General features: G+C 41.0%; 1 protein-coding gene across 1 annotated transcript in view; it reads left to right on the top strand.

Annotated features, from left to right (window-relative positions):
* Cfap58 (cilia and flagella associated protein 58) overlaps positions 1 to 22,808 on the top strand; it is a 98,363-nt gene that overhangs the window by 8,616 nt on the left and 66,939 nt on the right. Inside the window, exons 5-11 of the mRNA XM_042689505.1 lie at positions 385 to 579; positions 3,048 to 3,185; positions 5,232 to 5,391; positions 6,700 to 6,782; positions 9,657 to 9,848; positions 19,038 to 19,199; positions 19,820 to 19,966. Coding sequence (XP_042545439.1) covers positions 385 to 579; positions 3,048 to 3,185; positions 5,232 to 5,391; positions 6,700 to 6,782; positions 9,657 to 9,848; positions 19,038 to 19,199; positions 19,820 to 19,966 — 1,077 coding nt within the window. The remainder of the gene's footprint in view (positions 1 to 384; positions 580 to 3,047; positions 3,186 to 5,231; positions 5,392 to 6,699; positions 6,783 to 9,656; positions 9,849 to 19,037; positions 19,200 to 19,819; positions 19,967 to 22,808) is intronic.

Here is a 22,808-nt window from a genome sequence, read left to right as displayed (position 1 = left end):
ATGGTGCTTGGTTTAGCAATAGCCAGAATCATGTAGAACAATTTCATGTTAGGAGAGCCGGCTGCATTTGACTTATCCCTTCAGATTTAACATTCTAGAGCTCTAGGTTTCTGTGATTGCTTGATTGTATTCCATTCCCTGAGAGTTTGTTCCACATGATCAGGGCGGACCTTTGGTACCAAGGTCCTGAAACACCAATTCACGATATCCATGAAAATGTGAACCTCAAGGTTCACGCCTGATGGGGGACACGGGGGGAAAAGGCACCTGGAGAGTGACCGACCTGACGGTGCTGAGCGGGGAGAGGCGTAGGACCACGGTGGGTGGACGCCAGCCCCCGAAGGGAGTCACCGCTTGCTTCTCTGTCCTTTGCGCACCTCGCAGTTCCAACAGGAAATCCAGTATCGTCAGAACGAAGCTTCGCGCGAGTCTCGGAAGAAGGAAAGACTGGAGAAAGAGCTCAAGCAGGTCCAGACCGACATGGACACCAGGCAGACGGAGATCAAGGCACTGCAGCAGTACGTTCAGAAAAGCAAGGAGGAGCTGCAGCGGCTGGAGCAGCAGCTGAAGGAGCAGAAGGTGGGCAAACCCGGGAAGGGCACCGTGGAGCCTGCCACGACCTTCTGTTCCAGTGTGGCAGCCACTGAAGCCATGGGTGACACCAGCATTTATGAAAAGTTCAGGAAGTAAAGTGCAGCTCCTTGCTTGTGCTGGTATCACCTCAAGTCCTCAGCCCTGTGGCTGGGGGGTACTGTCTGCAGTGGTGTAGACAGGGCTGATATGGCTGCGCTAGACCATTTCCACTCATGGCTATACAGCATTCCACTGTGCCATGAATGTAATATCATTTGTTCTTAACAAGTTTAAGTCTCAAGTTTAGAGAACCTAACATAATCTTTACATACTTTTGGTGCTTTTTTTTTCTTTTTTAACATTTCCCTTCTTGTGGCTATTTAATGGAGTGAAAATAATTTTTGTCTGCCTGCCTGCCTTCCTGCCTTCCTTCCTTCCTTCCTTCCTTCCTTCCTTCCTTCCTTCCTTCCTTCCTTCCTTCCTTCCTTCCTTCCTTCCTTCCTTCCTTCCTTCCTTCCTTCCTTCTTTTTCCATCACTTTCTTCCTCCCTTTCCTCCTTTCCTTCCCCCTCCCTTCTTCCTTCCTTTTTATTTATTATTATTTTTTGACAGTTGGTCTCCTATGTAGCCCAGGTGGGCCTTGAACTTACAAAGCTCCTGTTTCAGGCTCCCATGTCCTGGGGTTATAGGTGTAGACCATTATTCCTGGCTTCCTTTTCACTTCTTAAAGAAGCAATTCATTAGATTGAAAGTCATTTCTTAATAGTTTCATCCAGGAAGCTCAGGAAGTTTGTTTCTAAAAATTATCAAGTTATACAGCACTTTTCTACTCTAAAAAATAGATACTATGATACATTTATTTGGCAGTGGCTTTACTCAGTTTATAGGAGTCCTGAATTAAAATAGTGTTCAGTTTCTAGAGGAAAAATACAAGATTTTTCTTTCTTGCATCTTTCTTTCTTTTTTGTCAGTTGTGAGGCTTGAACTCTGGGCCTGGGCGCTGTCCCTCAGCTCTTCAGCTCAAGGCTGGCATTCTGCCACTTGAGCCACAGCACCACTTCTGGCTTGTTCTGTTTATGTGGTGCCGAGGAATCGAACCCAGGGCTTCATGCATACAAGGCAAGCACTCTACCACTGAGCCACCTTCCCAGCCCAAGATTTTTTTTGAACATGGAATTGACATGGTGTTGGACACCATGATAAAACTACAGCACCTTTTGCGTAGCAACATTTCATCTTTAGCATAGCTGGTAACATTTTGCTTAGTCCTCTTTATGGAAAATTGAATGTGTCTTTTCACTTTTATTTTTGGCATATATGGGGAGCTATAGTTTGAACAAAGTACTTAAACATTATTTCTCTTCTCCTATTTCTTCTTCCTCTTTCCATATCTCTTGTGCTCTTTCTTTCTCTCCCTCCCTTTCTCCCTTTGCCCCTGCTCTCTGTTCCTCTCTCTCCATCTCCCCTCTTGCTTTTAGCTCATTTTATAACCCCCTATCTTCCATAGAGTTCCCCCAAAGAAAAGACTTCCTAAGACAGTTCCTTTTTTCTTTTAAAATTTTGTGTTTATTTATTTATTTATTTATTTTTGCCTCTCATGTGGCTTGAACTCAGGGCTTGGGCATGGGCACGGTCTCTGAACTTCTTTGGCTTAAGGCTAGTGCTCTGCCACTTGAGTCACAGTGCCACTTCTGGCTTTTTTTCTGTTTATGAGGTATTGAGGAATGCATGCTAGACAAGCATTCTGCCACTACGCCACATTTCCAGCCCTGTGTTTACTTTTTTGTTTATGTGATACCAAGGAATGGAACCTATGGCCTGATGCATGCTAGGAACGCACTGTACCACTAAACCCCATTCCCAGCCCACAATCCTTTATTCTTATAAAACCTTGTCTACTCAGAATGGTCAAATGAGAAAGAGAAAGATCCAGATGACACCGGAAGCAGACAGCTATAAGTCACTCTATGTCTGTCCCATGTGTCCACTTCAGTTGGGTTGGGGTAGGGTGGGGGGAGGAATTGTCTCTGGGTTGGGGCTGGGAAATGTTGTAGGCATGTTAATATCAAATTTGCTTTGGAAGATTCAGCTTCAGAACCCCAGAGCTGTAAAACCCATTTGAATCTGTAGTTCATTTGTGGTGATTATAGCAATTGTTGCATATGCAAAGTCTGCCAAATGGCAAACAGGCATTAAAATATTTATCCACCACCTGTGAACAAGACTTCCCAAGGCTCTCCTAGAAAAAAGAGAGGCTCCCTGAGTCATTCATTAGAAGGCGTCATTTTCTCAACCACCTGACATTCATTGCATTTGAATGCGTTAGTGCTTTCATCTGGGATACAGAACAATTCTTGCAAGCATTAAAAAAAAAAAAGTTGTGGTTGCTGTTATTTTTCCAGGAGGTTTAGGGGCCTCCTGTGTGCACAAGCGGACACTATAATCAGATTAATCTTTCATTTCCTGCCCCTGCAGATACTGAATGAGAGGGCTGCTAAGGAACTTGAACAGTTTCAGATGCGGAATTCCAAACTTCAGCAAGAGAATGAGCAGCACTCTTTGGTTTGTGAGCAGCTGTCCCAGGAAAACCAGCAGAAGGCATTGGAGCTCAAGGTAAATACCAAGTGCCACGTCTGTCCTCAGCACTGCCTTCCTCAGACCCCAGGAAGTTAGGTTTGCCTGGTGGTGGAGCCCCTGGTTGCATAAATGTTTAGCTTTAGGAAGCAGCAGGTGTAGGACTATGATTGCTTTGTGCCCGGAAGCAGGCAGCCTGTTAACTTCCATTCTTACTGATAAAATTACAAACCTGATTATTGATCATAGGCTTATGCAAATACTTTCCAAAGCAAGCTCATCTTGTTCATCTGTGTAATTAGCCTTGCAAGTAACCACTTGCCCCTGGCTAGAACTATCCTGCACATGTGAGTAGTAAAGGATTCAGATGCTGTTTTGACAACTTCGGTGGAGAAGGGGGGATGGGAGGGCTGTGGCAAGGACCAGCCCTACTGGGCATTTGCATCCAGGATTCTGGAACTGTGATTTTTACTACTGTCTCTTTATCATGTATTTTAAGACAAGTTTCCTGTTCTCTCTTTTCCTCCCTGAAGAGTGTTTGCCAATGAAGTTGGGAAACTGTTTATATTCAGATACATATTATGTGTAATTCACAGTGCAGCTTTATGTCTATCACTTTAATTCTGAGAGGGAAAAATTCATATTCCAACCTAAATTTTGTTATAATACTGTGTATAAGATGAGTGTCCTATCAAGAATAATGTGTAGATTTGAACAGTGAACCATAACATTTTTTTTTAAACTGAGGTTTGAACTCAAGGCTTTGATCTGGCCTGGCTGGTGATCTACCACTTGAGCCATTCCTCCAGCATGATGTTTTAATGGTTATTTTGGAGAGCTTGTCTAGAATACTTTTATGCCTGGGCTGGCTTTGAAACTAAGTCCTCCAGGTCTCAGCCTCCTGAGTGTAACTAAGATTATGGGTCTGAGTCACCAGTACCTGGCTTGTATTACAATTTTTTTTTAAAGAATCTAATGAAAGCACATGCACACACATGTGCACACACACTTATTTGCACATTTGTACCTTGTTTTTATGCATCCTAGACATTTCAAGGCTGTCTGAAGTCTAAGCATGGAGTCTGGATTACTACTGAATTTAAAACATCTTACAATTAAAAGGGGTTTAAAGTCAACTAAATTGAACACTGTGGGCTGCGGTAGAGGAACACTGAAAACAATCTAGAGTGGGTTTAGACTCAATTCACCTGGAAGCAGAGATGAAGTGATTACTTAAACCACAGCAATGTATTAGCCACTAAGATAAAACTAAAGTTAAAAAAAAAGCACTAATTCACTTCTTTGATAACACAAATGGGGATATCTTAAAAACTCGAAAATTCCTGGTACGAGATCCTGGCCCCAAGGGCTTTGGTGTTTAGCTGTAATCTGCACAGCCAATTCCTGTCTATTCCTTCTCAAGATAATTGCTAATAGCTGTTTGCAGATGAATCCTCAACTACTTTTCCAGTCATTTCTAATGGCACAGGTTTTTTTTTTTTTTTAAAGAGAATTTAAAATAAAAAATGATAATACTTGAAGACCATAAACAAAAGTCTGGAGATTTCTTTTGCTAGGATTATTTCTGATGTAGGCTCACCATGTCATCATTCTGCCCTGTCCATCTGTGTGAATGGACACTCAGACTGACTGACTTTGAGGAAGGTGGGGCCAAAAAATAATATTCCTGTATTTAATAGTATGTTAATAACCTTTGCAGAGAGATACCTTTGTAAGGCCACAACAACTGTTAATAGAATAGTATTTGCACAAATACTATTCTACTCACAAGTCATGGATTTGTGATACAACTCAGTCCCCTTGTTTGTGTCCACAATGAGATGCTCACTTGAGACATCAGCCTTTTCATTATTTTTACTTTATATAGCTGAATATTTTCTCCAGCGAATAGTATTTTTCAATTTCTCTCAATACCAAGCACCGGGTGTTTGGATTTAATCTCATGGAGCAGATTTACACTGACATTGGAAGCCTTGCCTTTGATTGGTTTGGAGTTTATCATCTGTCAGTCCCTGGCCCTTTCCTTACTTTGCATTCTGGTCAATTCTCTCTCACTAATTGCAGGCCAAAGAGGAAGAAATCCATCAGATGCGCGTGGATATTGGGAAGCTGAACAAAATTCGAGAACAAATCCACAAGAAGTTGCACCAGATTGAAGATCAAAAGGGGGAAATAGAACAGCAAAAGGAAACCTTAAAAAATCAGATCTTGGGATTAGAGAGAGGTAAGCCATTTTGTGCTTGGTTAATTTATGAACCTATCATTAGTGATTATGGTTGTCTTGTAACCCAGGGCCCTATGTGTGCAAACACACATCATGCCAAATAATCAACACAACATTCAAACTGCCAGGATCCTCCCAGCCAACTAGAAGGTCACTAGGCACTTTTCTTTTTCCCTTTTGGTGCCAGTACGAGGCTTGAACGTAGGGCTTTGAGCTCTCCCTTGTTTTTTTTTTTTCTCTCAAGGTTGGTTTTCTACGACTCGAGCCATACCTCCACTTTTGGCTTTTTGCTAGTTAATTGGAGATGAGACTCTTGGATTTTCTGCCTGGGCTGGCTGGCTTTGAACTATGATCTCAGATCTCAACCTCCTGAGTAGCTCGGATTATAGGCATGAGCCGCTGGTGTCCTGCTAAATGTTGACATTCTTAAAGCTAAGAATTCGAGTCAACGAGCCAAAAGTTAACATTTTCTTATGTAGCAAAAGAGTCAATAATAAAGACTAATTCTATCTTTGCTGTCTATGAAGACCTCTATATGTATATAAACACATATTTGCATATGAAAAACACCTAAAAGATATTTCAAAATCCTAAGTAGATTCTAGTTGATCTATGTTTTCTCTTTAGTTTAGTCACATTTCATTCTTTCTTTCTTGTCAGTTGAGGGGCCTGAACTCTGGCCCTGGGTGCTGTCCCTCAGCTCTTCAGCTCAAGGCAAGCACTGTACCACTTGAGCCACAGCGCCACTTCCATTCACATTCCTAATTTTATTCCTGTATTTCTACTTTACTTGTATAATAATAAAAAGATTAAGAGGAGCAAGGGCTTTTTGGTTAGAGAAACCAAACTTCTGATTTTAGTCCTGTCATCTCTTGATGGTGAACTTGGTCACGTGGCTTCATCTCTCTTAGCCTTCCTTTCCATTTATTGAGTGGGACAGGTAACCCACTTCATAGTCATGAAGACCACATGTCAGTGCACAGTTGTATAGCTACAACGATGTAGCTATACAGTTTTATGTTTTTTAAAAGCTAAAATCAGTCACAAGACAATATATTGGAAATGATCTATACAACTTGAGGGGATTGGGGGAAGGAAAGTAGGAGAAAATGAGGGAGGGGGTAAACAGTTTGACAAGAAATGTACTTATTTTTTACTCATGTAACTATAACTCCTCTATACATCACTTTGAAAAGAAAATAAAAAGAAAAAAGAAAAAGAAAAAAACCCCGCTAAAATCAGTTTGGCTTTGTCAGATTCTTAGGCTGATATTACATTAATTATTCTTTTTTATCCTTGGTGATTTAGAGGTGGAGACGTCAAAGAAACAAGCAGAGCTTGATAAGAAAGCCATGGATGAGCTTCTGAGAGAAAGGGACATACTAAATAAGGTGTGTTATGATAGTGGTACATAAATGTCTTTTTCTAGAGGGACAATATCTGCCCAGAATCTGTTGTTTGGAGGAAAAAACAACTTGGAGGCAGACAGAAGTAGATTAGCATAAATAACAGTGCTCAGCTTTCCTCTAAGCAGCAGTTTATGGTGTCCCATGCATGCACCCCGAATTGAAACTCTATCACCACCAATGGGCACACAAGGACTTTGGAGAATTATCATATGGCCACTGGGGATTTCAGAGTGTTCCATGGATTCTGTTATGGTGTGTTATGTGGCATCCAGAGCAGCTGACCAAATTTTCTGGATTTAATATCTATAATTTACAACTTGTAAATTATAGACATTAAAATCAGAAAATCGTAACGCAGAGATTGTAAGTGTGAGTGCTAATTAAGTTTTAACTTCAAGGCATTAGGGATGAAAACAGCTGGTTGGCGATGCAGCAATGATGTCTTGCCCTTTGTTTGTCTGGCTTGTCAGGGTGGCTGTAGTCAGTCCATCCCCGCCTCCCTTCTGGTCTCAGAGTTCATGGTGGTCCAAAGCTGAAAGAGGGGTAGAGATACTTGAAATCCTGCAGAGGCTCCATTAAAGGCAGGAACCTCTTTTTTCTGCCCTCCTCCCTCCAGAGAATTCCTTCCATTGACCTCGCTTAGACTGACTGCTTTCAAGGGTGCAAAGCAAACTTTCCTGTTCAGAGATCTCCTCTGGGGAGGGAACCATAGGCTGGGTGGTAGGGGCCGGATGGATGGCTTTGGTCAAGATGGCTACAGCCCATTTCAGCAGAAATGCCTGTGTCCATTAATTCCTTTTTTTTGGAGGGTGGGGGGGGGGCTGGTTTTGGGGTTTGAACTCAGGGACTGGGCACCGTCACTGAGCTTTTCTACCCAAAGCCAGCACTCTACCACTGAGCCACACCTCCATTTCTAGCTTTTTTGGCAGGGGGGGGGGGGATGTGATTAATTGAAAATAAGAGTCTCACAGACTTTTTGCCCAGGCTGGCTTTGAACCACAATCTTCTGATCTCAGCTTCCTGAATAGCTAGGAATATAGGCGTGAGCACTCTCCACCCCCCACACCACTAAACGAAGGCCCCATTTAAAAACGCCCTGTGGAGGACTGGGAAGGTGGCTCAGTGGTAGAGCGCTTGCCTTGCATGCTCGAGGCCCTGGGTTCAATTCCTCAGCACCACATAAGCAAAAAGAAAAAAGCCGGAAGTGGCGCTGTGGCTCAAGTGGTAGAGCGCTAGCCTTGAGCTGAAGAGCTGAGGGACAGCGCCCAGGCCCAGAGTTCAGGCCCCACGACCGGACCCCCCCAAAACAAACAAATAAACAAAACTCCCTGTGGAATGTCATTGGGTCCCTTTAATCTTGGACAGTGAAATGGGCATACCTGACAAGGGTGGTTACCAGACTGTAGCCAACCTCTCCACCACGGAAAGCCCCAGTGCAGCTTAAAAAAAAGTATGGATACATGATTCTGTTCCACTCAGTCAGGAATATAGACCTGGACATGGTCATACACATTTTGTTTCTAAAAGCTAGGCTAAAATTTCTTTTGTATAGTAGTAAAGTACACACAAATACACAATTTATCATGAATGACATTCACAGGAGTTTGCCACCACTGTCATCATCTGGGTCGAGAGCATGCTCACCATCACAAAAGGAAATCCTGTGCTTTTTCAGCAACCAACCCCTCCCCCTTCTCCCTCCTCCCGCCCCCCTGGCAACTACCAATCTGCTTTCTGTCTCTATGGATTGGACCACGCTGGATGTTGGTACAAGTGGAATCATATGCTATGTGACCTTAAAGTTTGGCATCTTTCTATCAGAACAGTAATGTTCAATGTTGTTGCATGCATTGATATTTCAACTCCTTTCTTTGTGCCAACTAACATTCCATTGTATGGGCAGACAATATTTTGTTTATGTGCATCAGTTGGTAGATGTTTTGGGTTCTTTTCATTTTTAGGCTTTTAAAATAGTGCTACTATGTATAAGCACTCATGTACGTGTTTTTGCTTTCATTGCTTTTTGGAGTATACCCAGGAGTGATGTCATTGGGTGATGTGTTAATTCTACACATCTGCATTTTTATTTTTATTTATTTATTTTTATTATTTTGTTCCAGTCCTGGGGCTTGAACTTAGGGCCTGGATACTATTCCTGAGCTTTTTTTTGCTCAAGGCTAGTGCTCTACCACTTGAGCCACAGCTCTACTTATGACTTTCTGGTGGTTAATTGCAGATAAGAGTCCATGGACTTTCTTGCCTTCTTGCTGGCTTCAACCTTTGATTCTCAGCCTTCTGAGTAGTTAGAATTACAGGCATGAGTCATTGGTGCCCAGACATTTTTATTTTTAAGGTATTTTACTATTTTGCTTTTTGCTCTTAGAGATTTTTTTTTTCAATGCTAAAAATCAAACCCAGGGCTTCATGCATGCTATGCAAGTGCTCTACTACCAAACCATACTCCTGGTCCAGTTGTTCTAGCCTCACAAGATATACGCTGGAGGTGGAATGAGAATAAAAAGCACAGACTTTGGGGTCAGCCAGTCCCAGGATCCAACCCTGGCTCTGCCACTTTCCTGTTGTATGAACTGGGAGGCATGTAGCTTAGTCCTTCAGTTTCTGCTTCCTAGCCCACACATGGGAGCAACATAGAACTCCCTTCCAGGGATCTTGTGATTGTTTTGTGCATTCATGTATTCATTGAAAGTGCTGTGTGCAAAATTCATATAACGACCTCTATATCTCTGTAGAGAACACTATGATTTATACAGAAGATAAGTCGTTTAATATTTTAAGGATAAAGTAGGGGTAGTCTCAAAGGCTGTCAGTAATATGGCTTGTCACCCATATTTTTAGAATATGCTTAAGGCAATCAGTGCAACCCAGAAGCAGATAGACCTGGCAAGACTCCATGAGCAAGCCAAGAGGAACCTGGAGGAAGAAATCCAGACCTATAAGGAAGAGGCCCAGAAGCAGAGAAAGATCATCTTTCAGCTGGAAAAGGAGCGCGATCGCTACATTAATGAAGCCAGTGATCTCACCCAGAAGGTAGGCCCCTCAGTGAAGCTGTGGGTGGGTGTTCTTTCCTCTGCTTAACGCAGGTGGATGCCAGGAGGGTGTTTTTATCTTTCTACTTGTGGTTGTCAGGCAGACTTAAAAGTGAGTCAAAAAGAATGAACGCGGTCCAGAGCTGGTGGGGGGCTCCATTGTGAGATGGTCTTGGCCTCAGTCTTTTCTGCTTTCTGGAACTTCTTGCACCTTGGAAGGTCTCCCTCTTTTGCTGTACAGTATCCTGGCTGGGCCACATCCCCATGTTGCTAGCACCACCTTGGCTCCACTGTGTGTGTGTGTGTGTGTGTGTGTGTGTGTGTGTGTGTGTGTGTTTCCTCCAGACACCCTGGCAAACTACACCTTTTATTTATTTATCTTTATTTTATTTTTTAAAAAATTAATTTTATTGTCAAGGTGATGTGCAGAGGGGTTACAGTTACATGAGTAAGGCAGTGAGTACATTTCTTGTCAAACTTGTTACCCCCTCCCTCATTTTTCTCCCACTTTCCATTCCCTTCCCCTCTCCTCCTACTCTAGGTTTTTTTTTTGTTGTTGTTGTTCTGGTTTTGTTTTGCCTTAAAAGCTCAGTCTCCTTTCAGTTCCCTGGGTCCTAATATTTTCCACAATAATACACTTGAAGAAAATTACATGGCTCTGCTGCAGGGGAGCAAGGACTGAGGTTGTTTAGAACAAGAAGGGGCAAGTGTGGGAAGCTGTGGTCCCACACTGGCCATCCTACTGGTGGTGGGGATCAGCGTCTTGGAAGCCAGGTGCATGCGTGGCACAGGATTGGGGATACTCTGACCTATACTCCAGAGCCCAAGCTCTCTGTCCTCTCTGGAGACAACTTTTCCCCTTCCTTGACATGACAAACTCCTATGCATCCTTCAAAATTTAGCTCAAATGCTCACTCAAGCTTGCTCTGGCAAGTAACCAGTTACTGCCTACTTTGTGGAACTGTTGATGTCTTTGGCATGGCATTTCTCAAGCTACCCTCAACTTGGTAAATGTCATAAAGATGCAGACATACGTGAAATGTTCTCCCAGTACCAACTCCAATGCCAACATAAAGCTTGATGTTAATATAGAAGACAAGAAAATGGATCAGAATTTTAAAGACAGCATGGTTAACTTGAGACAAACCTGCACCTCCACTCCTGGTTCTGTCAGTTTGCTTCTTCAAAGAGATAACCTGAGAGGGGCTAGAAAGATGTTTCCCTTCCCTCCCCCGCTCCTGCCTCTTTGGTGACTCAGGGTCTGTACTCCCCAAGAATGATCACTGATATGTGTCATTCCATGTGTTAATCACCTTTGCGAAAGCTGAAGAGGAAGGAGGAGGAATTGGCCCATGTCATCATAGAGACTGAGAAATGCCACCATCTGCTGCCTGTAGGCCCGAGGCCCAGGAAAGCTTGTGGAGTAGTTCAGCCTGAGCCTGGAGGCCTGAGAACCAGGGAGCCGATGCTATAAATCCTAGCAGAAGGGCTTTCTCCACTGGGAAGAGAGCAGCCTTTGGTGAGGTACCTTAAAACTTGCTTTGGTATAGAAGGTGACACCCCAGCAAGCAGAACAGAATGAAGCAACAGGAACAAGAGAAGACACAGGAACGGAGAAAGGGGTTGGGTGAAATGAAAAGGACTTCCAGGGCAGAGCAGGTACAAGGAACCCTAACATCAGGTAGTGGAGTTCTGGAGCAGGACAGCTGGTAGGCTAGGTGTGGAGAACAGGGTTGGCCAATTTTAATGTTGCCAGTTTTTATTGACAGTTCCTCACTGTGGCCTATCCCTCAGGCCTTCAGCAGCATCTGCTACATTGGCCTGCAGTGGTGCTTGTGCTGTGGGAGGGGCAGGCATGCAGGGCTGCGAGATGACACATTCTAAGAAAGTGACAGAATGTGCACAAGATGAATTTCTAGAAAACTACAGAAACAGGAAACCAGAGTCACAGTCAGAATTCCCCAGGAGTTCTTAGAATCAGGAAGGAGTTGGGATTTCTTAGCACACAGATGGTGATTCTAGATATTGTTGTTATTGGTAAGGACAGAGTGACCACAGGAGGATATAGGTCTGTCATCTGAGGTGTAGGTAAGCAATTAGAAACTAAAAAGCAAACATCCCCCAGACACATTACAGCAGATTTAAAAATCCACACCAAAGACAATCAAGAACAGAACTGAATCCAGGTGAGGTGAGGTAATGTATGCCTGTAATCCAGGTACTCAAGAGGTGGAAACTCAAGCCCACCTTGGGCTAGGTAATGAGATCCTGTCTCAAAACAAAACAAAACAAAAATGAAACAAAGCAAAGACAACAGAACCAATGTGGGAAACATAATCAGTGGAGTGGATGCAAACTCTGAGATTCTCTTAGAATGTAAGCAAGAGATTAAAATCATTATTACTTAAGAGAGAGAAATAAGCCCCACAGAGTGTTGGTTTCTGATGGTGGAACTGAGTCTCAAGGATGTAGAAGGAAAGGATATTCTGGAAGTAAAACAAACACACAATTACCCATGCATACTCTGATATCTTATTGGCTATAGCAAGTCACATGGCCAAGTCCAGTATCAACAACGCAAGAAAAGAATACTTCTTTTAAGAGTTTGGAAGATAAGGGGAAAGTGGAAATACAAGATAATATACTCCAGCATTTTTATCTTCTTGCTTTTTCCTCTGTTGTACTCTGAATTTTATGATTCAGAAAAATAGAGGTATGGGTATTATAAATTTTGATCTCTAGATGTACTCCTTTCTGAATGTTTACAAACTCCAGATATCACAACGTCTGGTTCATTATTAAATCTACTGAGTGTTTTTCACATCATGTATTTTTAATCCTCTTTCATCCTAAATAATAAACTTATGTCGTTCTTCTCCCAGAAGTTTTACATGCCCCAAAAGCATTCTTTTGCAACAAATCTTTGCCTGAACAATTCTTAGCTCTTTGCTTATTTGCCCATAATAGTGTCAAGCAAAGCTTTCTTTACAGAGGTTCCAAAAATGAATAATAATGTACTTTCAAGGGCTTAGAAGCAGGCAAGCAAAACCGAAGTTGATTACAGAAATATTGTAGATATTGTAGAAAGATATCTTTATAATGAAATGAACCTCTTATTCCTTTGATATTTATTTGAATCTTATACAGAGTATCTTCAATTGGGTAAAAACCTGGGGAAGGCTTTGGGGTCTTACACAAATGATAAACTTTCTGTGAAAGGAGTGTCTTGTACATTACTCCTTTCTTGCAGAACCAGGTTTGATTCCCATAAAAATGGACTTGTAGCTACTTGTATTATAGCACAAGTTCCTATATTCTCCTATCATGTGATATGATAGCATATGATAGTCATCTATCATAATAATCAGCGTTTACTAATGATCAAATTACTATCTGTTAGATACTAACATGATGACACAAATGAATATTCTCTCACTTAGATCCAAACATAGATATACCATTCTAAACTGATGATAGAGGATGAAATAAAGTAAGAAAACTAGAGAAGACAAAATTTCCAATGCATAACCACACTGTTTTCTGTTTTCTGAGGGTGAGTGTTCCGGTTTTCACTGAGAAAATAAAGGCATTGTCAGCATTCAGACCATTGACACTGAGTCAGAAGAACTTACTGGAGAAGTTTATTATACTGGCATTTTCATCAAATGGAAGTTAAAGGGTTCTAAATTCAATGACCTACTTTCTTATTCAACCTCAGTTTACGTGATGTTGGGGTTGGGTTGCAGTTTTGCAAAAAATTGATTTTTATCTCACTCATTTCTATTGGCAGGTTGTTTTAGTTGAAAGTTTAAAAAAAAAAGGAGATGTAGGTTATAAACCTATTCTGCATCGTAAGCATTTTCTGGGCTCCTCCGAAGTGGTCTGCAGATGCTAGGAGCTCTGAGTCTCTGGCTCTCATAAAACTTCCAACATTTGAGTGTAATTTATTTCATGAGTTGGTTTGGGCATCTGAAAATGTAATCCATTAATTAAGCTATCGCCTCACAGCTGGCATCTCACCTCTGATACATTATTTTCCTATGAATAGCTTGGTGATAAGAGTTTTGACTACTACTTAACACTCCACAAAGTTTACAAGTTTTCAGGCTGTGAACTTCTGTGTGACATTGGTTTGAATGATTTCCATCAAAATAAATTGAGTCCCCACACAGAAATAAATTGCTCTGTAAATTGTATTTTCCTTTAGTTTCAATACTTGTTATTTTTCATTGTCAACTTCACTTAATTTTCTTTGATCTTTTTGGTATTGTGATGGGTTCTTATTATTCTCAGCTTCAGGAATCCAGAGATAAGTTTGTGAGTCTATGCACTGTTGTGTGTAGAAAGATGCTCAAAAAAGAAATGTCCTTGCCTATCTCCTTTCTCTGGGGCATTATTCTTTCTGAGTAAAGGATTATTCTTGTTCTAACATCTCGTGAAGTGATTGAACAAGCAATTTTTTCTCTGATGTGCTGCTTGATATTCTGAATGCTGACGATGCTGTTCAAAGTATTTTTAATCTATTCATTTCATTGACCCCAATGAGGGTGATGTTGTAGCCATAAAAAGGTTGTTTTAGGTTAAGATGGTGGCTTATCTTAACATTATATAATAGATTTTTTTTCTTAGAATCAAATGACAGACCAAGTGACTGGTACCTTATTTAGGTTTTATATTAGTTTCTAACATATACTTTCATTATTAGTGTTGATATGCCATAAGACTGCTTGATACTCATTTTTATTTTTATTTTTTATTGTTTTGGTGCCAGTTCTGGAGCTTGAACTCAGGTCCTGGGTGTTATCCCTGACCTTTTTTGCTCAAGGCTAGCTCTCTATCATTTGAGCCAAAGAACCATTTCCAGGTTGTTTTTTTTTTTTTTTTTTTTTGGTAGCTAATTGGTGATAAGAATCTCCTGAGCTTTCCTTCCTGGGCTGGCTTTGAACCATGATCCTCAGATCTCAGCCTCCTGAATATATAACGATGAACCATTGGTCCCTGGCTCTTACTGATCACTTTTAAGGACTCTATATCTAAAGATATAGATTCACCATATATATATATATATATATATATATATATGTATATGTATATATACACACACACACATATATATGTATATATAGATATAGATATATTCTTGGCTCAACTATTTAGTTTTGACACCAAATGGTTAGGAATACAACTCTCACAAATTATGTAAACCTGTAATATTAGCTGCTTGGTTATAAAAGATGTGTAGGTCTATCCTCAGAAACTTTCCATTAAACTCCAGTCCTTGGTTCTCATGTAACATTCTGTGCACCTCTCAGTTACCGTGTCTACGCAGTCACTGGTTATGCATTTTATGGTGGAGCCATACCCTAAAGTGTAGGGAAGTGTCGTATTCCTCTGAGTGGGACTTGTGCTTGCTATTGGCAGGCCACCAGTTCATTGTGTGAAGGAACAAATGGACGAGTGAATGAATAAGGGGAAAGGTCCCTCAACCACTTCATGAATCTAGCAGAAGAAATCTTGATATGAAAATAGAACTGAAGAGAGAGCCATGGGCCTCTATCCCTTAGGAAGATGTTTACAGAATTCTAAGGAAAGTTCTAGCAGATCGAATTCAATAGTACATGAAGAGAGCCATCCAGCCTGACCAAAGAAGGTTTATCCCGAGAGAGCAAGGATAGTTTTCTGTTAAGAGAACCATTGCAAGTACTAGTTAGATATCAAAACAAAAGCAACAATAAGAAAGCCATTGCTGGTGATGGGGAAATGTAAAGTGTTACAGCCATTTTGAAAAGCAATCTAGCAATATCTGTGAAAGCTAAAAATATATATGTCTTTTTTGAGCCAGCCATTAGAAGTAGCAACACAAGTGTACGAGAACACATGCATAAAATGTAGCCTGGCTCAGAATGGTAAAAACAAACAAACAAATGGAGAGACTGATGCTTGAGTGGGACATAGTTGGTTTTATGATGGCACACTCACACTGTAGGATATTGGAGAATGAATTAGAGGTAGTTCAGATGAATTTCTGAAAGATACTATTTAGTATTAAGAAGCAAAGTACCGTTTGGGGGAAAGAAGGGGAGGAAGAGGGAGAGAGAAGAGTGGAGGGAATAATACTGGAATATATTGTATCTCTCTACATAATGGTGAAGGAATCTCACTGTCAACTTTTGTACAGTAGGGGGGTGGTAGGGACAGAGAAAGAGAGAACAATGGAGGAAGTCAGTCTGACTGAATTATAATAGATGCATGTATGAAATACCATTGTGAAACCCTTTGTACAATGAATACATATTAATAAATGAGAAGATGAGTGACAGGAAAGTAGAACAGGCTCTGTTGGGTTGGGTACCAGGGAGGGGAACCCATGAAAAGGGAATTATGGAGAAAATACTTTATATGCATGCATATAAGTAGAATAATGAAACCTGCATGCAAAGAGAACAACGAAATTCTTCAAAAAGAGGGAAGGAAGGATGGAAGGGGGTAAATTTGATCCAGACACATTGTATTCATGCATGTAAATATTCCATTATTCAGGCAATAGATGCTCATAAAAGTCTTTAAAAAAGCAAAACTTAAAAGCAGCAAAGTATATAAAACCATGTAACTTAAGGTTAAACTTCCTTAAAAATATAGAAATACCAAAGCAAAGCAATGCAAAACAAACAGAAAAGAAACTCAATTTTCATAGCTGCCTACCTGCTCGTTGAATGACTTTGTGAATATTACTTCTTTTGAGCTCAGTTTCTTTCTGTGTAAAATTGGGGTGGGTAACACTCAGCTTATAGGAGTTTTGTGAAAATTGTTATTACATGTAAAATGCCAGGTGCACACAAAGTAGCTGATGAATATGAACTATTAGTGTTACTTGTAGACCTGAATAGAATATTCAAAACTCAAATTCAAATATGGAAGGGCACAAACTAGACTGTGAACTAGATGAATGGCTGGAGTAGGCTGAAGGGAGAAGGAAGATCCAAGTAATTGAAAAAAAGAAATGTACACTTGACATTTATGCATACATTTTGAATTCTGGTATGTGGGGACACTAATAAAATTAAGATGTGTCCGAGGGATTGGGATGGGGGAGGAAAGTAGGAGAAAAATGAGGGGGAGGGGCAACAAGTTTGACAAGAAATGTTACTTATTACCTTACTTATGTAACTGTAACCTCTCTGTATATCACCTTGACAATAAAAAAAAGGAACAATTAAAAAATAGATGTGTCCAGTGTGGCCAAGGTCCTTTTTACATTTAGGTTCGGTGTCACTTCCAGAGGAACCTTCTAGAGCCATGTTACTTCAGCTATCCTCCTCCTCCTGGTCTCATGGATGGAAAATGACTTAAAATAGAAACTGTCACCTTTCCCCCTGATAGTCAAATATTAGAATTGTCCTTCCTACAGACCTTGTGAATCCTCTCCCTTCTCTTCCCCTCACCCCAAATATGCCCTGTGGCTGTAAAAGAGATAACCTGTGAACTGAGTCGAGGTGTATGTCAAAAAGATGATGTAAAAACCCCATTTTCCTGTAATTCAAGATTCCATCCCTGCACAAGGGCCCCTTCCCCTGCTCCCATCCTGCCTCCCTCCCATGGCCAACGTCCTTGCCTGACTTCCTTCTCTCTGCCTCATAAAGATAGATCTTAGTTGTATGGGAATTGTACCATTTCTTCAGCAGGGCTGAAGGAAAACTGGTTGCCCTTCTCAGGTTTGGAGTCCAATAAACCTGTTGTCCTGTCAAGATGGCTGCTCTGCCCTTTCCTTTATTCATACTCCTGGGATTCAAAACATGTCCTTAATATTTCCTTACATTTGGTGCTGAATCCTGGGAACCTGAAATATTGACTTATACTCACTACCCTGTTTGCTATTTTACATTGCTCTGTTTCCTTCATTTATAACCATTAGTTAGGAGATGTTCACTAACAAGATATGACATCTTCTTAAGAAAATTTTCCTTACCTATACTGCCTCTTACTCACATTGTGGTTTCATCTTTTCCTTCCTTTTTTTTTTTATTCTTAAGGGATTTTTTTTTTTTTTTGGTCGGTCGTGCGTCCTGAACTCTGGGCCTGGGCACTGTCCCCCGAGCTCTTCAGCTCAGGACTAGCGCTCTACCACTTGAGCCACAGTGCCACTTGTGGCTTTTTTCTGCTTATGTGGTGCTGAGGAATCAAACCCAGGGCCTCATGCATGCAAGGCAAGCGCTCTACCACTGAGCCACCTTCCCAGCCCCTCTTAAAGAATTTTTAAAAGACATTTTCCCTTAACAACAACCACAACAACAGTTTTTGTAGACATTGAATGGAGAATCATAATAACATAATCTCTCCTTTATAAATGAATGGCTTATAGAGAGGAATTTGTTCATGCTGGAGTTTCTCACCCTGGTTTTTCAACCTTGTGTAAAGGAGGTGGCTCGCTGGTTTCCTATACTTTCTCCAAGTGTGTGTGTTCAATTGATGGCTTAATTTGTTTTTCTTCAGTACTGTTTAACTCAGATCCTTGCACATATTGCTCAAACAATCGTGACCTGTCCCAGCTTTCTTGTTTTTGTTTTGGAGACATATCTCTTTACTTCTTTTGCCCTGGTTGACCTCAAACTCATGATTATACAGCCTCCATCTCCTGAGTTACTGGGACTTCAGGTGTGAACCACTGCAGGGCTAAATTATTATTAGTGTTTAATTGAAGTTGTATGAGCTTCCTTATTAGGATGGGTTTGACATTGGCAAGACAGTTATGATTGCCATCAAGGGTCAGTTAATTTGATAAATCAGTCTGTGTGGCCAAACAATTAAGTTATCTTTTATCTTTTGTAGTGCTTTGTGTTAAAAACTGTTTAAGCCCATAGCTTTCTTTTTTCTCTTCCTTTCTTTTCTTTATGGGTAGAGTGACCAGGAAAGTTTTCCAGAAAGTATTTATTCTTTTTCTTTTCTTTTTCCTTTTCTTGTAATCATAACATGTGAAGCCTTTCTAATTGGCAGAACTACAGCACAGATAAAAGATGTGTTTCACCTAATCAGCTAGGTTGAATTTCTGTGTGGCACTGCAGTGATTATAGTTGGATTTGCTGATTGCTGGCACCCCTCTACCAGCCACCCCTATAAAAAATTCTATTTGCCCAAGCCTATAAGCACAGATGGGCTTTAAAAACCATATTCAAACACTTCTCTCTCCTCCCAGGTCCTTATGAGCATGGAAGACATAAAAGTCCGTGAAATGCAGATTTTTGACTTCAGAAAAAGAATAGCTGAATCAGAGACTAAACTGAAACAGCAACAGAACCTGTATGAAGCTGTGAGGTCGGACAGGAATCTCTACAGCAAAAATTTGGTTGAGGCACAGGTAAAGAATGTCTTTTATGACTTCACATGTTGATTCTTCTCCACTCTGTGCTTAAAGCAGTTGTCCAAATAGCAGGATTTAAAATCAAGAAAGAAATCTTGTGGAATTCACCTGGAAAAGATCAGTTTAGGTGAAACCATCAGGCTGTTTGGAATGGAAATTATACAACTAAGTAGGGCATAACTTAATAGGACTTGGAAGATTCTGGTCCTACTTTTAATTAATGTGTAGCATTTCCATTCTCTGTGTGTGTATGTGTATTAAACTACTATCAAGGTTTAGAGGACAGTATCATACTCTTATTCAATTGTAGAACTTGTTCAATTTGGAAGTTTTCAATGACAGTGCTTATTGAGTTTCTAGTTCCTATAGGAAAATAAGGGAGAAGAGAAGGTGGGGGAGAGGGAGAGTACATTGAGTACATGTAACTATTTTGAGTTATTGCTCTATGGATAGATGCCAGAGATAAAAGAATAACTTAGTTATAGCTGCAATTGGTCAAGAAGCCATTGTCCGAGAGAGCCCCGCTTCGAAGTTCCTAACTATATACTGATCTTCTATAGGATGATAGTGACTGTTTAATTCACCCTTAAACCTTCCTCTTTTTACCTTTCTTTTAGGATGAAATAACAGAAATGAAGAGAAAATTAAAGATTATGACCCATCAGGTAGACCAGCTTAAAGAAGAGATCTCTGCTAAGGAGTCCGCACTTGTGAAGTTGCATCTGGAACAGCAGCGGATAGAAAAGGAGAAGGAAACACTGAAGGTACTCACCCCCCCCCCCCCCCCACACACACACTGGAAACTCCAACCAGCAGGCCACTCTCACCTCTCACAGTGTGTGTGTGTGTGTGTGTGTGTGTGTGTGTGTGTGTGTGTGTGTGTGATCGAGGAAGCTGCTGGTGGCCTCCATTGCTAGTTTCCCAAATTCACTCGTACAAGGCATCAAGAGGCAGAGGTATTTCTGAGCCTGGCTCTTTACAGATAGTTCCCTTGGTGGAATGGGGAGGGGAGTGGTGAGCCCCCACAACACTAGCTCATTGAAGCTGCATCAACACTGGTGACCTAGCAGGTCAGCACTGCTCCTTGGGCTTGCAGGCCAGCTACCCTCCTTTTGCATTGATAACCCAAGTTCTGCAGTGTGCTCATAGCCAGCCCCGCCAAACCCATTGCTGGGCCTACTGTAAGGTAACATTTGGTCTCATGGCTACCCATCATTGTTCCTTTGTGTGCATTACCCAGGGGTAATCAGGGTTTTCTTTCACTCTTCTCTTCTCACTTCCATGGGTCTAAGACCTTTGCAGCTACATGTCCAAATAGCTCTGTCTCTGCAGATCTTACTAAGATCTATCTATCTATCTATCTATCTATCTATCTATCTATCTATCTATCTATCTATCTATCTATCTATCTATCTGTCTGTCTGTCTGTCTGTCTGTCTGTCTGTCTGTCTGTCTGTCTGTCTGTCTGTGTGTGTACTGAGCTACAGCCCCAGGTCTTGGCTTTTTGAGACAGGGTCTCACTATGTAGTCCAGGCTGGCACCCAATTCAAGATCCTCCTGCCTTTGCTTCCTGAGTGGTAGGATTACACCACCACTCCCAGCTCAACATGTCCTTTAAAACCCACTAGTGTAGAACACTCTGTGTCTATAAACAACAATACATACCAAGTGATGATTGCCATCTCAAATTCTCTACCAAATACATTTTACTGTATGTATTAGTTATCTGGCCATCGTTTCTTTTTCTCATCCATCCAATAGATTTCTCTTGCATTTTATTTGCCAGAAAATGAAAAAAAAGAACTTCTACATACATATTTATGTATATAAACAATATTTGTAGGTGGTTAAGATCCATTTGCAGGACTCATTTAAAGAAACCAGAGACTGGGTGCCATTGTTTTCTATACATAATGGCTTTCAAAGATGATCCCTGTCTTGAAAATGTGCACCTAGCACTGGACAGAATTGATGCCTTCTTTTCCCTGATTCTACAATAGATTGAAATATAAACTCTCAATTTAATAAGAGATCTGCAATTTAATGATAGGTTTTCATGGAATTAGAACTACTGTATTAAATTAAGGCACACAGGAGTTGAAAAAGATTAAACTAACAAAAACGTCTGGATAAAAAAAAGATACGGTAATTGATTTATTTGCCAGTGACTGACTTCTCTTATCACTACAGCCTGTGATAGAAAAAGAATATATAGATATAATGTTTTCTGAAATTGGAAATTTTCCTCCATCATTGCCCTTATTTCCTTTGTTCAAAAGCAAAGTTTTTTGGAAGCAGTTTGTTTCACCCTGGCTGCAGTCCATAGTGAAGATGGGGTTTATTTATTGCTGGATGAATCAGAAGAACCTCATTACTACACTGCTCCACCAGGAGCCTCATGGACCATGTTAGCAAGACCTCAGTATAATCCATTTGTGTTATCATTCTCTCCCCCCCCTCCGTCTCTTCCTCCTTCTCTCTGTCTCTCCCTCCCTCCTTCTTTCCCTCCCTCCTCTCTCTCCCAGAGGATAACAATGATTTTCACTTCTACTTCCCAAGTGATTCTCTAGTAAAAAAAAAAACAAACAAAAACAACTCTTATTCCAGTAAAGTCCAAATCCAAGGTAGAACAAATTACCTTCTGCACAGTCCTGATTTAGAATAAACAGCTTCCTACCTAGGACACTTATTCCCTTATTTCCTTACTGTTTGATGTTAGTTAATATTAGTTTCAGTGATGACCTTTATCATCGGGTATCTACACATACAGCCCCAAAGAAGCAGCATAATAAGATAAAATGAAGGGCTGTAGGGGGCTGTGATGGGCTGTGGGTCAGCATAGTTGGTGACTGGCTGACGTGAAGGTGATTATAAAGGCTCTGTTCTGGACAACGTGCTCTGAATAGGGAATTCTGGGTCTGAATGGCTTTGGGTCATCGAGTATAGGAAGATGATTGCTTTGGACTCGCTGTGGAGCTAGGATGCTCTTTCCCTCAGCATTTCCCATAACGGGGCAGGAATGAGGAACAGAGAGAGGATGCCTGCTTGATCTATTATTTGAGGTTATCCAAGGGTGACTTGCAATGGTGCTCCGATGGGATAATCGTGGCCTATCATTAAGCCTGTTTGCACTTCTTTAGGAAAAAAAAAATATGACAGCTCAGATGTTGAGCTTCAGCCTCTTGACTTTTTTTAGGGTAAGAATTTGAGTCACATTCTACACAGGTCTCTGGATTTCATGCATTCAAAGCTTGCAAACCAAAACCCTGAGAGGAAAGGGCAGATTTCCTAGTCACATTGCTCCAAAAGACATTTATCTTACAATTCTGTAAAGCTCAGTGGGTACATAATCCCTGCTGCAGGGGTAAGCCCTTGCCCGCTTGACAGACTGTGAGATGCCTTTTGACAGGACAGTCCAATTTACCACTTACCAAGTTTGTAGACATACAATTGTCAGCGTAGGCTGTCCTCATCTACATTCATCCCCATTAACCGAAAAACCTTTGTCCTATGATCCTTTCCCTTTTGCAGTCACTACCAGACTCTACTGTCTTTTCAGGATCCTAGATCTTGCCAGCACATTATGGCTATGAGAGAATGTCAGGA

Source organism: Dipodomys spectabilis, unplaced genomic scaffold (assembly GCF_019054845.1).
Source record: "Dipodomys spectabilis isolate Male_0828 unplaced genomic scaffold, ASM1905484v1 ptg000125l, whole genome shotgun sequence".
NCBI lineage: Eukaryota > Metazoa > Chordata > Mammalia > Rodentia > Heteromyidae > Dipodomys > Dipodomys spectabilis.
Note: the sequence above shows the minus strand (reverse complement) of the source record. Positions and strands in the feature narration are given on the sequence as shown.